The sequence below is a fragment of the Rhinopithecus roxellana genome, chromosome 4 (genome assembly GCF_007565055.1).
Source record: "Rhinopithecus roxellana isolate Shanxi Qingling chromosome 4, ASM756505v1, whole genome shotgun sequence".
Taxonomy (NCBI): domain Eukaryota; kingdom Metazoa; phylum Chordata; class Mammalia; order Primates; family Cercopithecidae; genus Rhinopithecus; species Rhinopithecus roxellana.
This window is the reverse complement of record NC_044552.1, coordinates 98,151,772-98,165,641: the sequence shown is the minus strand read 5'-3', so window position 1 is coordinate 98,165,641 and position 13,870 is coordinate 98,151,772. Positions and strand designations below refer to the sequence as shown.

The 13,870-nt window shown below is 43.1% G+C and overlaps 1 protein-coding gene across 1 annotated transcript in view; it reads right to left on the bottom strand.

Moving 5' to 3' along the window:
* RRAGD (Ras related GTP binding D) overlaps nucleotides 1–13,870 on the bottom strand; it is a 46,426-nt gene that overhangs the window by 9,350 nt on the left and 23,206 nt on the right. The window contains exons 3-5 of the mRNA XM_030928399.1: nucleotides 7,577–7,776; nucleotides 6,093–6,207; nucleotides 3,874–4,016 (exon numbers count right to left, since the gene is read on the bottom strand). Coding sequence (XP_030784259.1) covers nucleotides 3,874–4,016; nucleotides 6,093–6,207; nucleotides 7,577–7,776 — 458 coding nt within the window. The remainder of the gene's footprint in view (nucleotides 1–3,873; nucleotides 4,017–6,092; nucleotides 6,208–7,576; nucleotides 7,777–13,870) is intronic.

Genomic DNA, 13,870 nt, shown 5'->3' with positions numbered 1-13,870 from the left:
CAGCTAGCACTTATTAAACATTTACTATGTGATATGAACCAGTCTTAGTTCTCAAAATGCATTATCCTCTGTCTGCTATAAGAATCCTCTAAGTTTCTTTCTTTTTGTTGTTGTTGAGACAGAGTCTCGCTCTATCGCCGAGGCTGGAGTGCAGTGGCAAGATCTCGGCTCACTGCAAACTCTGCCTCCCGGGTTCACACCATTCTCCTGCTTCAGCCTCCCGAGTAGCTGGGACCACAGGCGCCCGCCACCACGCCCGGCTAGTTTTTCTGTATTTTTAGTAGAGACAGAGTTTCACCGTGTTCACCAGGATGGTCTCGATCTCCTCACCTTGTAATCCTCCCGCCTCGGCCTCCCAAAGTGCTGGGATTACAGGCGTGAGCCACCGCGCCCAGCCTAGAATCCTCTAAGTTTCTAAGGAAACTGAGGCTACAGGAAAATAAGATAACTTGGTCAAAGTTGATGATAGGGGTAAAGCCAGGACCTCAAACCTAGACATGGCTAATTTCAAAGTTAATGCTTTAATCCTGTAAATACACAAGGGGGTAGAGTATCAAGCCAGATTTAATGAAAAGCCTGAATTGCACAAGAGTATTTTTAGGAAATGTAGTTTTTAGTTTTGAGAGTATTTTAAACTGCCATATACATGGCCACTTAAAAGTAAATTGTGAGGCTGGGTGCAGTGGCTCATGCCTGTAATCCCAGCACTTTGGGAGGCCGAGGCGATCACCTGAGGTTGGGAGTTCGAGAACAGCCTGACCCACATGGAGAAACTCTGTCTCTACTAAAAATACAAAATTAGCTGGGCGTGGTGGCGCATGTCTGTAATCCCAGCTACTCGGGAGGCTGAGGGAGGAGAATTGCTTGAACCCAGGAGGCGGAGGTTGCAGTGAGCCGAGATCACGCCATTGCACTACAGCTTGGGCAACAAGAGTGAAACTCCATCTCAAAAAAAAAAAAAAAAGTAAATTGTGGAAGTTCTTTTTTTTTTTTTAAAGGATTCAACTCACTATAACCTACCAAAACATTAAAGAAAAACCTTTTAAGTGTTGGACTTCAAATGTTAAAGATGCTTTAACAGAATTCGTTAACTTCCATTGCACTGCTTTTAACTACTATATTTTAAGGCTCAATCTCTCTTGCTTATAAGTAGTGTTCTGAGAACAAGAAACTGAAACATTTAACATGTTTTATCCAGTGAAGAAAATGGCATTTAAATTTCCAAGTAAATACAATACTATATAGATATTAAACACTGTGTTTATTAGCAGCATTTAATAATACAGGAAAATTCGTAAGTGATAATGTTAAATGAAAAAAGCAGGATATAAAATTTTACATACAATGTGATCTCATTATCCTAAAACTTACGCATGGAAATAAGAGCAACTATATAAATAATGTAAACACTGACTGTCTCTAGGTGGTGAGATTATGGGCTACTTTAATTTTATTCTTTAGACTTTTATGTATTTTCTGCAATGAGCATGCATTACTTTCACAATCAGAAAAAAAGGTAAACATTAAACAAATTAGAAAAACAAAAACTCCACCAAAAATTACAAGTAGATATTGATGAGGTCTGCAATTGCAAAAACTGTTTTACTACTCAAGTTTTTCATCTATAAGCAATGAAAACACAAGAAGATAGAACATATTTTAAAGTGTGTGCATGTGTGTGTGCATGCGCGAGCACAGAACTGCCAGCTGGGGCACAGCCTCAGCTGAGAAATTCCTGAGGCACCAGGTCACCTGATTCTAGGGCCTGCTGGTCTCCACTGGGCAGCTGGGGAGGGGCAGCAAGGCCTCCAGTTACAAGACCACCTGCTTCCTCATTGCCTAAGAGGGCCCCAGGCTCTGCACACAACCCTGCCTCCTGCTGGTTAACAGGACTGGCATATTGCTGCTCCAGCAAACAATCTGAGGAAACCCCAGAGCCCACAAACTGTCTGTGACCTAGACTGGTTCTTACTGAATCCCGTGAGTTCTCAGAAAACGGTACTCCACCACAGAAAAACCAATCTGACAGCAAAGCCAGGCTGCCTCCTCCTAACCCCTCCCTACCCATGTTTGTTTTAGCTGGGTAAAAGTAACTCTGATTAACATCATTTACATGAACAACTTACCACTTACATCTAATGACCATATGGCACAATAATGATCATGCACATTGTTAAGCATGTGCCAGATTAATTGTGTTGTTCATTGTACTTGATTACCATGGCAATCTGCACTGTAATCAGGGTGCATTCATCTTCCATGACTATTTCAATGTCATCCACTTAAACGGTTTAAAAATAATAGAATGCTTCAGGGCAGTAATCTTGGGCAATAAGGTCTATTTCTAAAGCCAGATGTCAGCATTTAATAATAACAGTAATAATAAATTATGGCAGCTACATTTATCCAGGGTCTACCAGGTGAAGGCACGTTATGAGCCTAATGATATTTCATCCTCACTACAATCCTGTAAGTATCATTTTCCGTGTGTGTGTGTGTGTGTGTGTGTGTGTGTGTGTGTGTGTAACAGTTAACAGAGAGGATCTGAGCTGAGTGGGCAAAGGATTTTTAAGTAGTGGAAGAGAGAAATGGAGACTAGACTCTCACAAAAGCTGACAAAAGAGGCAAAATGTCAAGCTGTGTAAGGCAGGTCACAGGAAGTGAGTAAAGAGGAAGATGAGCAGAAGTTTAACCTCATCAATTAGATGAGGATGTCAGATACAATACAGATAGCAACACCTTAACATCTTAATAAGATGAACAACTAGTTCACACCCAGTCAGTCTGTACACCACCTGTTCAGCAGATTTATAATTATGTAGAATTGTTTCTACGTCAGGTAACATAATCAGTTTCCCCCACTCCTTGTTAATTTTATATTAAGTGTATAGAAAGTTCTGTTTTCTAAGAATGATATGTTAACAAATTTTTTTCAGCAGAGGATCAGGAATCAGATCTGAATTCAAATTCTAGTTCCAATCCTTACTGATAGTGTGAGCAAGGGTAAGAAATGTAACCACTCTGAACCTCAGTTTTTTCACCTGTAAAGTGAATACAGTACAGTTGACCTTAAACAACACTGATGTGAACTTCCTAAATCCACTTATCCGTGGATTTTCTTCAGCTTCTGCCACTCCTAAGACAGCAACATCAACCCCTTCTCTTCCTCCTCCTCAGCCTATTCAATGTGAAGACAATGAGGATGAAGACCTTTATGATGACCCACTTTCATTTAATAAATAGTAAATATATTCTTCCTTATACTTTTCTTGATTTTCTTCTCTGTAGCTCACTTTATTGTTAAGAATACAGTACATAATACGTAACATACAAAATGTATGTTAATCAATGATTCATGTTATCAGTAAGGCTTCCAGTCAACAGTAGACTATTAGTATTAATAGCTAAATTTGTCGAGGGGGAAATATATGCAGCTTTTTGACTGTTCAAAGGGTTGGTACCCCAACCCCTGTGTTGTTCAAGGGTCAAATGTAATTCTTGCCACATAGAATAGTTGAGAATTAAATGATAACCTAGGCACAGTGGCTCATATCTATAATCCCAGCTACTCGAGAGGTTGAGGTGGGAGGATCATTTGAGCCCAGGAGTGATCTATCCTGGACAACACAGGGACACCCTATTGCTAAAAAAAAAATAATAATAATACAAAGCATGCAATAAGATTATTAGCATAATGCCTGGCATTTGCTCAACAACTGTTATTATTGCATGCTAAATGGTATATTTATATATAGATTTCAGTCATTTAAGACAAAAATGTTAAACTCAAGTAAGTAAATGTAAATGCAAAATGCCTAAAAGGTCATGAAGGAAGGATGGCTTGATTGTGGCCTTAAAGAATGTTGTACTTACCCATAAATACAAGAGATGTCAATAACCACATCTATCATATCACAGCAGAGTTCATAGGTTTGCATATCCACTGGAGTACTATCAGTTGCAATATAAATTTTACTGACCACATCAAATAGAAATGCCTTTTCAATTCCAGAATTCTGAAATAAAAAAAAAAAAATGCTGCCTTAAAGCAACAGCCAACTTCAGCCCATGTCATATCTACACAAAACTGAATGCCATTCTCAATGTAAAATACAAATGAGCAAAACTCACGTTACAAAAAATTTAAATTGTACCATTTTATTACAATTTAAACTTCACTGTCATAAACTTCTTTATACTGGACTTGCATAAGAAATAAAAAGTAGAGGCCGGGCGCAGTGGCTCATGCCTGTAATCCCAGCACTTTGGGAGGCCGAGACGGGCGGATCACGAGGTCAGGAGATCGAGACCATCCTGGCTAACACAGTGAAACCCCGTCTCCACTAAAAAAATACCAAAAAAACTAGCCGGGCGTGGTGGCGGGCGCCTGTAGTCCCAGCTACTCGGGAGGCTGAGGCGAGGCAGGAGAATGGCGTAAACCCGGGAGACGGAGCTTGCAGTGAGCTGAGATCCGGCCACCGCACTCCAGCCTGGGTGACAGAGTGAGACTCCGTCTCAAAAAAAAAAAAAAAAAAAAAGAAATAAAAAGTAGAGGCCCAGCGCGGTGGCTCATGCCTGTAATCTCAGCACTTTTGGAGGCCGAGGCAGGCAGATCACCTGAGGTCAGGACTTTGAAACCAGCCTGACCAACAGGGAGAAACCTGTTTCTACTAAAAATACAAAATTAGCCAGGCATGGTGGTGCATGCCTGTAATCCTAGCTACTTGGGAGTCTGAGGCAAGAGAATTGCTTGAACCTGGGAGGCGGAGGTTGCGGTGAGCCAAAATGGCGCCCCTGCACTCCAGCCTGGGCGACAAGAGCGAAACTCTATCTCAAAAAAAAGAAAAGAAATAAAAGAATTTGAATGATCACAAATTATTTATTTTAGATAATCAAATTGAGCAATACTTCCTAACAGAGATGTATACCTGCAGTTAGGAAAAGGCCAAGTAAAAATACATTTACTGACTGTAAATTTTAAAATAAGCTTAGAAACACTAAACAAACACACTCAAAATTGTGTAGTGATAGAGTAAACGTTCAGTACAACCAAGAGGTCTGCCTCAATTCAACTCAGCAGAGCCTACCTGGAGCTGGTAGTGTGTAGGGTTCATTCAGCACATCATTCACAGCGTGTAAAACTTATAAAAAGCTATTCAACCGTCTGCGTCTTACCAATAAAACCAAGCTTTACATTCCCTACCTCTGGTGGGGCTCTATTAATATTGAATGATTGCCTACAACTTGAATAAGCACTCCAGTTATACCAGTGGAGTGCAGGAATGCATTTGAGTAAATTTTATTTTTATTTATTTATTTATTTTTATTTTTAGAGACAAGTTCTCGCTCTGATGCCCAGGCTGGAGTGCAGTGGCATAATCATGGCTCACTTCAGCCTCAAACACCTGGGCTCAAGTACTCCTTCCACCACAGCCTTCCAAGTAGCTGGGACTACAGGCATGTGCTACCACACCTGGCTAGTTTTTACTTTTTTTTTTTTTTTTTGTAGAGACAGGATCTCACTATGTTACCTAGGCTGGTTCTAGACTCCTGGCCTTAAGCCATCATACCGCCTCAACCTCCCAAAGTGGGGCATGAGCCACCAAGCTGGGCCGGGAGTTAAATTTTTTTTTTTTTTTTTTTTGAGATGGAGTCTTGCTCTGTTGCCCAGGCTGGAGTGCAGTGGCTGGATCTCAGCTCACTGCCAGCTCTGCCTCCCGGGTTTATGCCATTCTCCTGCCTCAGCCTCCCGAGCAGCTGGGACTACAGGCGCCTGCCACCTCGCCCGGCTAGTTTTTTGTATTTTTTAGTAGAGACGGGGTTTCACCATGTTAGCCAGGATGGTCTCGATCTCCAGACCTCGTAATCCGCCCGTCTCGGCCTCCCAAAGTGCTGGGATTACAGGCTTGAGCCACCGTGCCTGGCCGGGAGTTGAATTTTAAAGGACCTAAAACAACACATAGGAGTAATCTTTAATACTCAAATGACCTTGAAATGCTATAGGAGCAATTGGAAATAAGATATTTTTCACTCTTGCAATGCTATTTTCAAATTCTACAAGTGACTCAAACAGGAGCATATTATTTACTTACTGAGATAAAGATGTTCAGCAAATTCTCCAGAGTTGGGAGTTGTGGAATCAGTTTCTGAACCACTTTGCTAAAAGCTTCAAATATTGAATGATCATATATGCTTGTCAGATAAAAGCTGAAAGAGGAAACGGTATTTCATCATGTTTTCCCTCTGAATGAGGAACAGGCTGCTTAGGCTATGTCAATACACCGGTAATCTGCCTTCTGTATCTATAGTCCTAACAAATAAAGTCCAGCCCTCTTCGGAGTTTACAGTGACCTCGGTAAAAAGCAAGCCATTCCTCCCCACCTCCCAAAAAGCCCGAGCTGTGCCTATTCTCATCTGCCGACTGGCAAGCTTAAAACCACAGCAATCTGTGTCCATCCCAGCTTCCTGACATTCTGCAGGACAATCCATGCCAGATCATCTTTACACAAGCCTCTTAGGTTGTCCCATTAGTAACTTCTATTCTTGATATTGAAGCAAATTTTTTTTCCATTTCCCAATTTACAAATTGAATGATGCATGTACTACCTCACAAAAAATGACAGAGACATTGTTTTCCTTTGTGAGGATTCCTATTTGTATTGTTTTCAGACTACTCCTTTACTTATAATTACAGATAATATCTTTATCAAGAACTGTAAACTTTAGCATCAACTAACTACTAGAATTATATTCACGGGTTTTCTATAGTGTGTTTTTCATGTGAGGGGAGAACCTTAGCTTTGACCATTTGTTAAAAAACAAAAGAACACGAGACGGGCGGATCATGAGGTCAGGAGATCGACACCATCCTGGCTAATACGGTGAAACCCCGTCTCTACTAAAAAATACAAAAAACTAGCCGGGCGACGAGGCGGGCGCCTGTAGTCCCAGCTACTCGGGAGGCTGAGACAGGAGAATGGCGTGAACCCGGGAGGCGGAGCTTGCAGTGAGCTGAGAGCCGGCCACTGCACTCCAGCCTGGGCGGCAGAGCAAGACTCCGTCTCAAAAAAAAACAACCAGGCCGGGCACGGTGGCTCAAGCCTGTAATCCCAGCACTTTGGGAGGCCGAGACGGGCGGATCACGAGGTCAGGAGATCAAGACCATCCTGGCTAACACGGTGAAACCCCGTCTCTACTAAAAAAAATACAAAAAACTAGCCGGGCGAGGTGGTGGGCGCCTGTAGTCCCAGCTACTCGGGAGGCTAAGGCAGGAGAATGGCGTAAACCCAGGACGCAGAGCTTGCAGTGAGCCGAGATACCGCCACTGCACTCCAGCCTGAGCGACAGAGCGAGACTCCGTCTCAAAACAAAAACAAAAACAAAAAAACACCACTTTCACTAAAGATTAGCATTAGCACATGCAAACCTCGTTTTCCCCTAATCCTATCCGTCTACAGCATGAAACAGGGTAAAAAGGTAAATTACTGCCCATGCCAAGCCAATCATGGTGACTCCGAACCGCAAACTGGCTTTCTTCCATCCTTTATTGGGATCCTTAAGGCGTTTCTGTTCTCACCTGAGGTGAATTTTTTCTAATCCAGCATCTGCAAGGTCATCGTTTGCCCGCTGGTGAATATCTCTTTGGGTTTCAATTTTGTGGTCATCTGACAGACCATCCACTTTATGAATAAACACCTCGAAGTTGATGTCGGTATTCACTTTGTAGGCCCTGGTCACCGTGAGGTGGAGCCTGGCCAGGGCTTCCATGTAATCGTCCTAGGACCAAAGGCAACACCTGTGAGAGAAGGCTGCTTTGCTTCCTGACCCTCCTCCCCCCCACACACTGTTCACCTGGAAACTATGTGGCTGCAAACCCCTGAAATATGTTGCAAAGGTTCCCCTCAACAAGCTGGCTTCTTAGAATTCCAGTGTGAAAACTTAAGTTCTGTTAACAAAGAGAGGAAAAAGAAATGCTAAAAAAAATGCAGCTGATTTAGGCAGTTATGACTGAGGTTGATGACAGTCACAAAGATCAGAGTTGGCAGGGCACGGTGGTTCAGTGCTCCCAGAACTTTGGGAGGCCCAGGCGGGCAGATCATGAGGTCAGGAGATCAAGACCATCCTGGCTAACACGGTGAAACCCTGTCTCTACTAAAAAAAAACAAAAAAATTAGCCAGGCGTGGTGGCAGGTGCCTATAGTACCAGTTACTTGGGAGGCTGAGGCAGAAGAATCACTTGAACCCGGGAGGCAGAGATTGCAGTATGCCGAAATCACACCACTGTACTCCAGCCTGGATGACAGAGTGAGACTTGGTCTCTCAAAAAAAAAAAAAAAAAAAAACAGAGTTGCGGTTTCAGGAAGAGAAACGGACCCAACTCCACATAAGACCTTCCCCAGAATACTGTTCATCCTAACTTTTCCAGTCTCTTGTGAACTGTGATGAACAATAAGAGATGGAGGCATGACACAGGCCACTGGGCAGATGGGGAAGGAGGTGGGGAGCAATTTTAAGAACCACTGGTTCAGTGCAAAAGTCAGCAGACCAAAGTCTGCAGGCCCTGTGCCTGTTTCTTAAAAGTAAGTTGTACTGGAACGTGCTCAATTGCTTTCATATTGTCTAAGGCTGCTTTTGTGCTACAGTGGCAGAGTTAAGTTTCCTCTAGAGAAACTCCTCAGAGACAGTACAGTCTACAAAGCGTAAGATGTTTGCCATCTGGCCCTTTACAGAAAAAGGCCCCTGGTTAGAGTAATTGCCCCAAACAATACTAACTTTTTTCTTCTTCCCATGCCTATAAAATGAACACCTGTGTATTCATCTCTGTTTAAGAAATGAAACATTTACACCAAAGCCCTCTGTGTTTCTCCTCATCCTCCCAACCCATGCTACCCTCTACCCCCTCATCCTCTAGAGACAACCACTATCCCAAGTTTAGTATTTATTCTCACTCATGTATACATTAATACAGACATATATATCCCCAAACACACAGAATTCATTTACATTGTTTAAAAATGGAAAGAAATATTAAGTTGTGTGTATATTATAGTTTGCCTTTTTCATTCAACACTGTCAGTGAGATTCACTTACATTGAATGTTATGTAGTACATAACTACAGTACATTAGTTCCTTTTAATGGCTCTATAAAACTTCCTTTTATGGATGATCTATAATTTATCATATATTTGCTTGCTGATGGACATTGTAAATATTTCCATGTATATGTGATTACAATGATATGTGTACAGTCTCATGTACACATGGCTTACTCTGAAGGGTGATTTGTCGGGTCATAGGTAGGACTGCCTTGACCGTACCTGGAAGTGTGTAAATAGCATCTCATGCTTCAGACCCTCACCAACAATTGGTGGTGTCAGATCTCTTATTTATTGCCAATTTGAAGGGTGTGAACAGGTCTTGTTTTCATAGCAAAAAAAAAAAAAAAAAGGAAAGAGATCTGTAGGACAGAATCTAAATGCCTTCTCCCACCGCACCTCACCCCTGCCACTTATGGCGTTCCAATACAACTTACTTTTAAGAAAGTAAGATAACAGAAAGCCAGTATAATAAGGGGTGTTTTCTGGCATTTTTCTATGCTCCAAACATCAATAAAAATGTATCCCTAGTCTCTAGGTAAATCAAATATTAATTATACAAATAGGAAACTATGAAGAGGGAAAAACGCAAATGGAGTCCTTCCCATCCTTCACACTCTACAGAGTTGTTTAGAATAAAAGACAAAAGCCAGGAGCAGTGGCTTGCGCCTGTAATCCCACCTACTGGAGAGGACTGCTTGAGTTCAAGACCAGCCTGGACAACACAGTGAGACCCCTATCTCTAAAAGAAAAGGGGGTGTGTATATATAAAATTAACCAGGCTTGGTGGTGCGCACCTGTAGTCCCAGCTACTCGGAGGCTGAGGCAGGAGAATTCCTTAAGCCCAGGAATTTGAGTTTACAATAAGCTATGATCCTATGATCCTACCACTGCACTCCATCCTAGGTAATAGAGTGACAGCCTGTCTGTAAAAATTAAATAAAATGAGGCCAGGTGCGGTGGCTCATGCCTGTAATCCCAGCACTTTGGGAGGCCGAGGCAGGCAGATCACGAGGTCAGGAGTTCGAGACCAGCCTGACCAACATGGTGAAACCCCATCTCTACTAAAAAAATACTAAAATTAGCTGGGCGTGGTGGCGCATGCCTATAATCCCAGCTACTCAGGAGACTGAGGCAGGATAATTGCTTAAACCTGGGAGGCAGAGGTTGCCGTCAGCTAAGATCGAGCCACTGCACTCCTTCCTGGGCAATAGAGCAAGACTCCGTCTCAAAAAAAAAAAAAAAAAAAAATTAAATTAAATGAAAGGCAAATGTCGGATGCTGGGTCAGCAGATTAAGCATTAAAAACTAAAGGTATTACTGTATGGTTCCACATAGATGAAATTCTAGAAAAGGCAAACTAAAGTGACAGCACTTCAGTGGTTGCCTGGGGCTCAGCGTTTCAGGGGACCACCTGAGAAAGGGCACAAGGGAACCTTTGGGGTGGTGGAAATATTCTATATCTTAAGGAGAGGTGGTTACATGGTGTACACATTTGTCAAACCTGTGGAACTGTAGGGTTAAAATGAGTGCATTTTATTACATGTAAATTATACCTCAAGAAAAGTGTTACTGCTGCCTTTAACTGAGGAGGGGAGTTAAGGGAACATGTCTGTGAGCAAAACTACCCAATGTCAAGAGAATATCACATCTCCAAAGATTGGAAATTGCTACTCTAACCTCCCTGCCAAGCATATAAAATGGTCTCATTACCAACTAACTGATAAAGAAGCATGTAGCTACAAGGACTAAAAAGAAGAAAATACTTGGTTGGTTAGAACAGAAGCATTGCAGGTGATTTTTCCCATTGTTTATTACTTTCTATGACAAATAAACATTAATGTGAAATACACTGCATAGTTTCTACTCTGAAATTAGATCTGGGGATTATGGGCAGGTCACAAACACCAGCACAGGCCAAGAAGAAACTCTCTTTTGGATCCACAGGCACATGTGCAAGGGCTTCAGGAGATATGGTGCATTCTGCAGGCTGGGGAGCAGGGCTGGGGTGTCACCACAGATCACGGGAACCACTCTTGCTTTCATTCTTTTTTATTTCATGACATTCTCTGAGGACACATTTTCTCCTTAGGGATATATTTATCTGGCAATCCTGTGACTGGAAGGAATTCATGAACAAAAAAATAAAAATATGAGGTGTGAGACCAAAATAGCACTGCTTAGAAATAAAGCAAAGGGGCTGGGTGTGGTGGTTCATGCCTATAATCCCAGCACTTTGGGAGGCTGGGCAGGTGGATCACAAGGTCAAGAGATTGAGACCATCCTGGCCAACACTGTGAAACCCTGTCTCTACTAAAAATATAAAACTTAGCTGGGTGTGGTGGCTACTCGGGAGGCTGAGGCAGGAGAATCACTTGAACCTAGTTAGCGGAGGTTGCAGTGAGCCGAGATTGTGCCACTGCACTCCAGCCTGGCGACAGAGTGAGACTTCATCTCAAAAAAAAAAAGAAAGAAAGGAAAGGACACTCAAGTGCTGTGGAGACACTTCCCTAAAGTTTTGATTTTCCTGTCAGTGCTTCTAATCACATCCCATAAAGGTTCCTGCAAACATGATTTTTACACACTGCTTCCAACAGAAAAGTATACTAGGTTTTGAAACTGCTTATTTAATTATTTCTTATTTTAAATAAATTACAGCATTCAACAATGCTTTTCCTACTCCTTATTTTTATGTGTGTTTTTTTTCTCTTTTTGAGACAGGGTCTTGCTCTGTCACCCAGGCTGGAGTGCAGTGGCACAATCATAGCTCACTGCAGCCTCAAACTTCTGGGCCTAAGTGGTCCTCCCGCCTTGGCCTCCCAAAGTGTTGGGATTATAGACATGAGCCACTGTGCCCAGCCTCCTCTTTTTAAAAAGTATAAGTTTAGGCCAAGCGCGGTGGCTCACGCCTGTAATCCCAACACTTTGGGAAGCCGAGGTGCGTGGATCACGAGGTCAGGAGATTGAGACCATTCTGGCTAACACAGTGAATCCTCATCTCTATCTCATCTCTATTAAAAATCAAAAAATTGGCCGGGCGTGGTGGCGGGCGCCTGTAGTCCCAGCTAACCTGGAGGCTGATGCAGGAAAATGGCGAGAACCCGGGAGGCAGAGCTTGCAGTGAGCCAAGATCACACCACTGCACTCCAGCCTGGGCGACAGAGCGAGACCCCGTCTCAAAAAAAAAAAAAAAAAGTATAACCTTAAAAAATGAACTTCTTGGCCGGGCGTGGTGGCTCAAGCCTGTAATCCCAGCACTTTGGGAGGCCGAGACGGGCGGATCACGAGGTCAGGAGATTGAGACCATCCTGGCTAATACGGTGAAACCCCGTCTCTACTAAAAAATACAAAAAACCAGCCCGGCGACGAGGCGGGCGCCTGTAGTCCCAGCTACTCGGGAGGCTGAGACAGGAGAATGGCGTGAACCCGGGAGGCGGAGCTTGCAGTGAGCTGAGAGCCGGCCACTGCACTCCAGCCTGGGCGGCAGAGCAAGACTCCGTCTCAAAAAAAAAAAAAAGGACTTCTTAAACATTCCTATATCTTTCTCTGCCCCACAAAAAACACCCAAGAGAAGAGCCAAGCATAGTAGCATGCATCTGTAGTCCCAGCTACCTGGGAGGTTGAAACAGGAGCCCAGGAGTTTGAGGCTGTAGTGGATTATAATCACACTTGTGAATAACCACTGTGCTCCAGCCTGGGCAACATAGTGAGACCTCGTCTGAGGAAGAAAAAAAAAAATTCAAGAAACACAATTAAAATAAAAAACACATTTACCAACCTAAATTGAAGGTCTGCCTTCAATTTAAAAATAGACAGATGTACCTATTTTAGCCATATTATAACCATATTAGAAACACCTAAAAGAGATTACACTGTACATTTGAATTCCCATAAATGCAAATTGCTATGTAAGCACAACATGGTATTTAAGTAAGTACTTACTAACCCATTGTCTTGTAATGATGAGTCATCTGGTTGGAAATCTACTCACCGATGGGTAGGACTACTACAGCTACCCAGTTCAACAACTACAGAAACAGCTGCTGCGTGACTTAGGGAGAAAAATGGAGCTTAGAAGAGAGAGATAAGCATGACATTCCTAGAGCCTCCCCTTCCCTACAGCAGCATGCACACACCCCATCCACTCCCCTCGAGCTCTAAGCTCCCTAATTTATGGTGCTGGCAGACCTGAGACAGTAAGGCAGAGGATACTGCCAAGACCACAGATGGGCCAGAAAACAGGTCAGTACAAGTGGGACAGTCAGGAAAGCAGCTGCTGACAGCAGGCCCTGGACGTGGTGCAGGTAACACACGTGTTTCTGGGTAGGCCCATGGGAAGAGAGTAAACTGCTGATCACCGATCAGGCATTGGATTTGAAGTCTCCCTCCTCCACACCCCTACCAAAAAGGAAAGAAAGAACCCCTCTAACCATCGGCCATGCTCCCACAGCCATACACGTACACAAATGCAGCCACTTGGAACTGAGAGGCTTAGTTGAAAATTTTGTTATTATTATTAAACAGGCACCTAGTTCCTGAATGAACTTACGACCCTCTCAGGCATGGGGAGTCTGCTCAGAGGATGGTTCTCGAGCATGGGCTCAGAATGATATTATCAGGAATAATCTTTGTAACACTTCAGCCCTAACAGCTCTGGTGCTCCTAGAAGGGCCGGGTGTGCTTAGTGGGGCAATGCACACCCGCAGCTGGCCAACCTGTCTCACTATGGGTCCACAGTTCCAGGCAAAGAGTACAACCTGAACCTCAGAGTTGG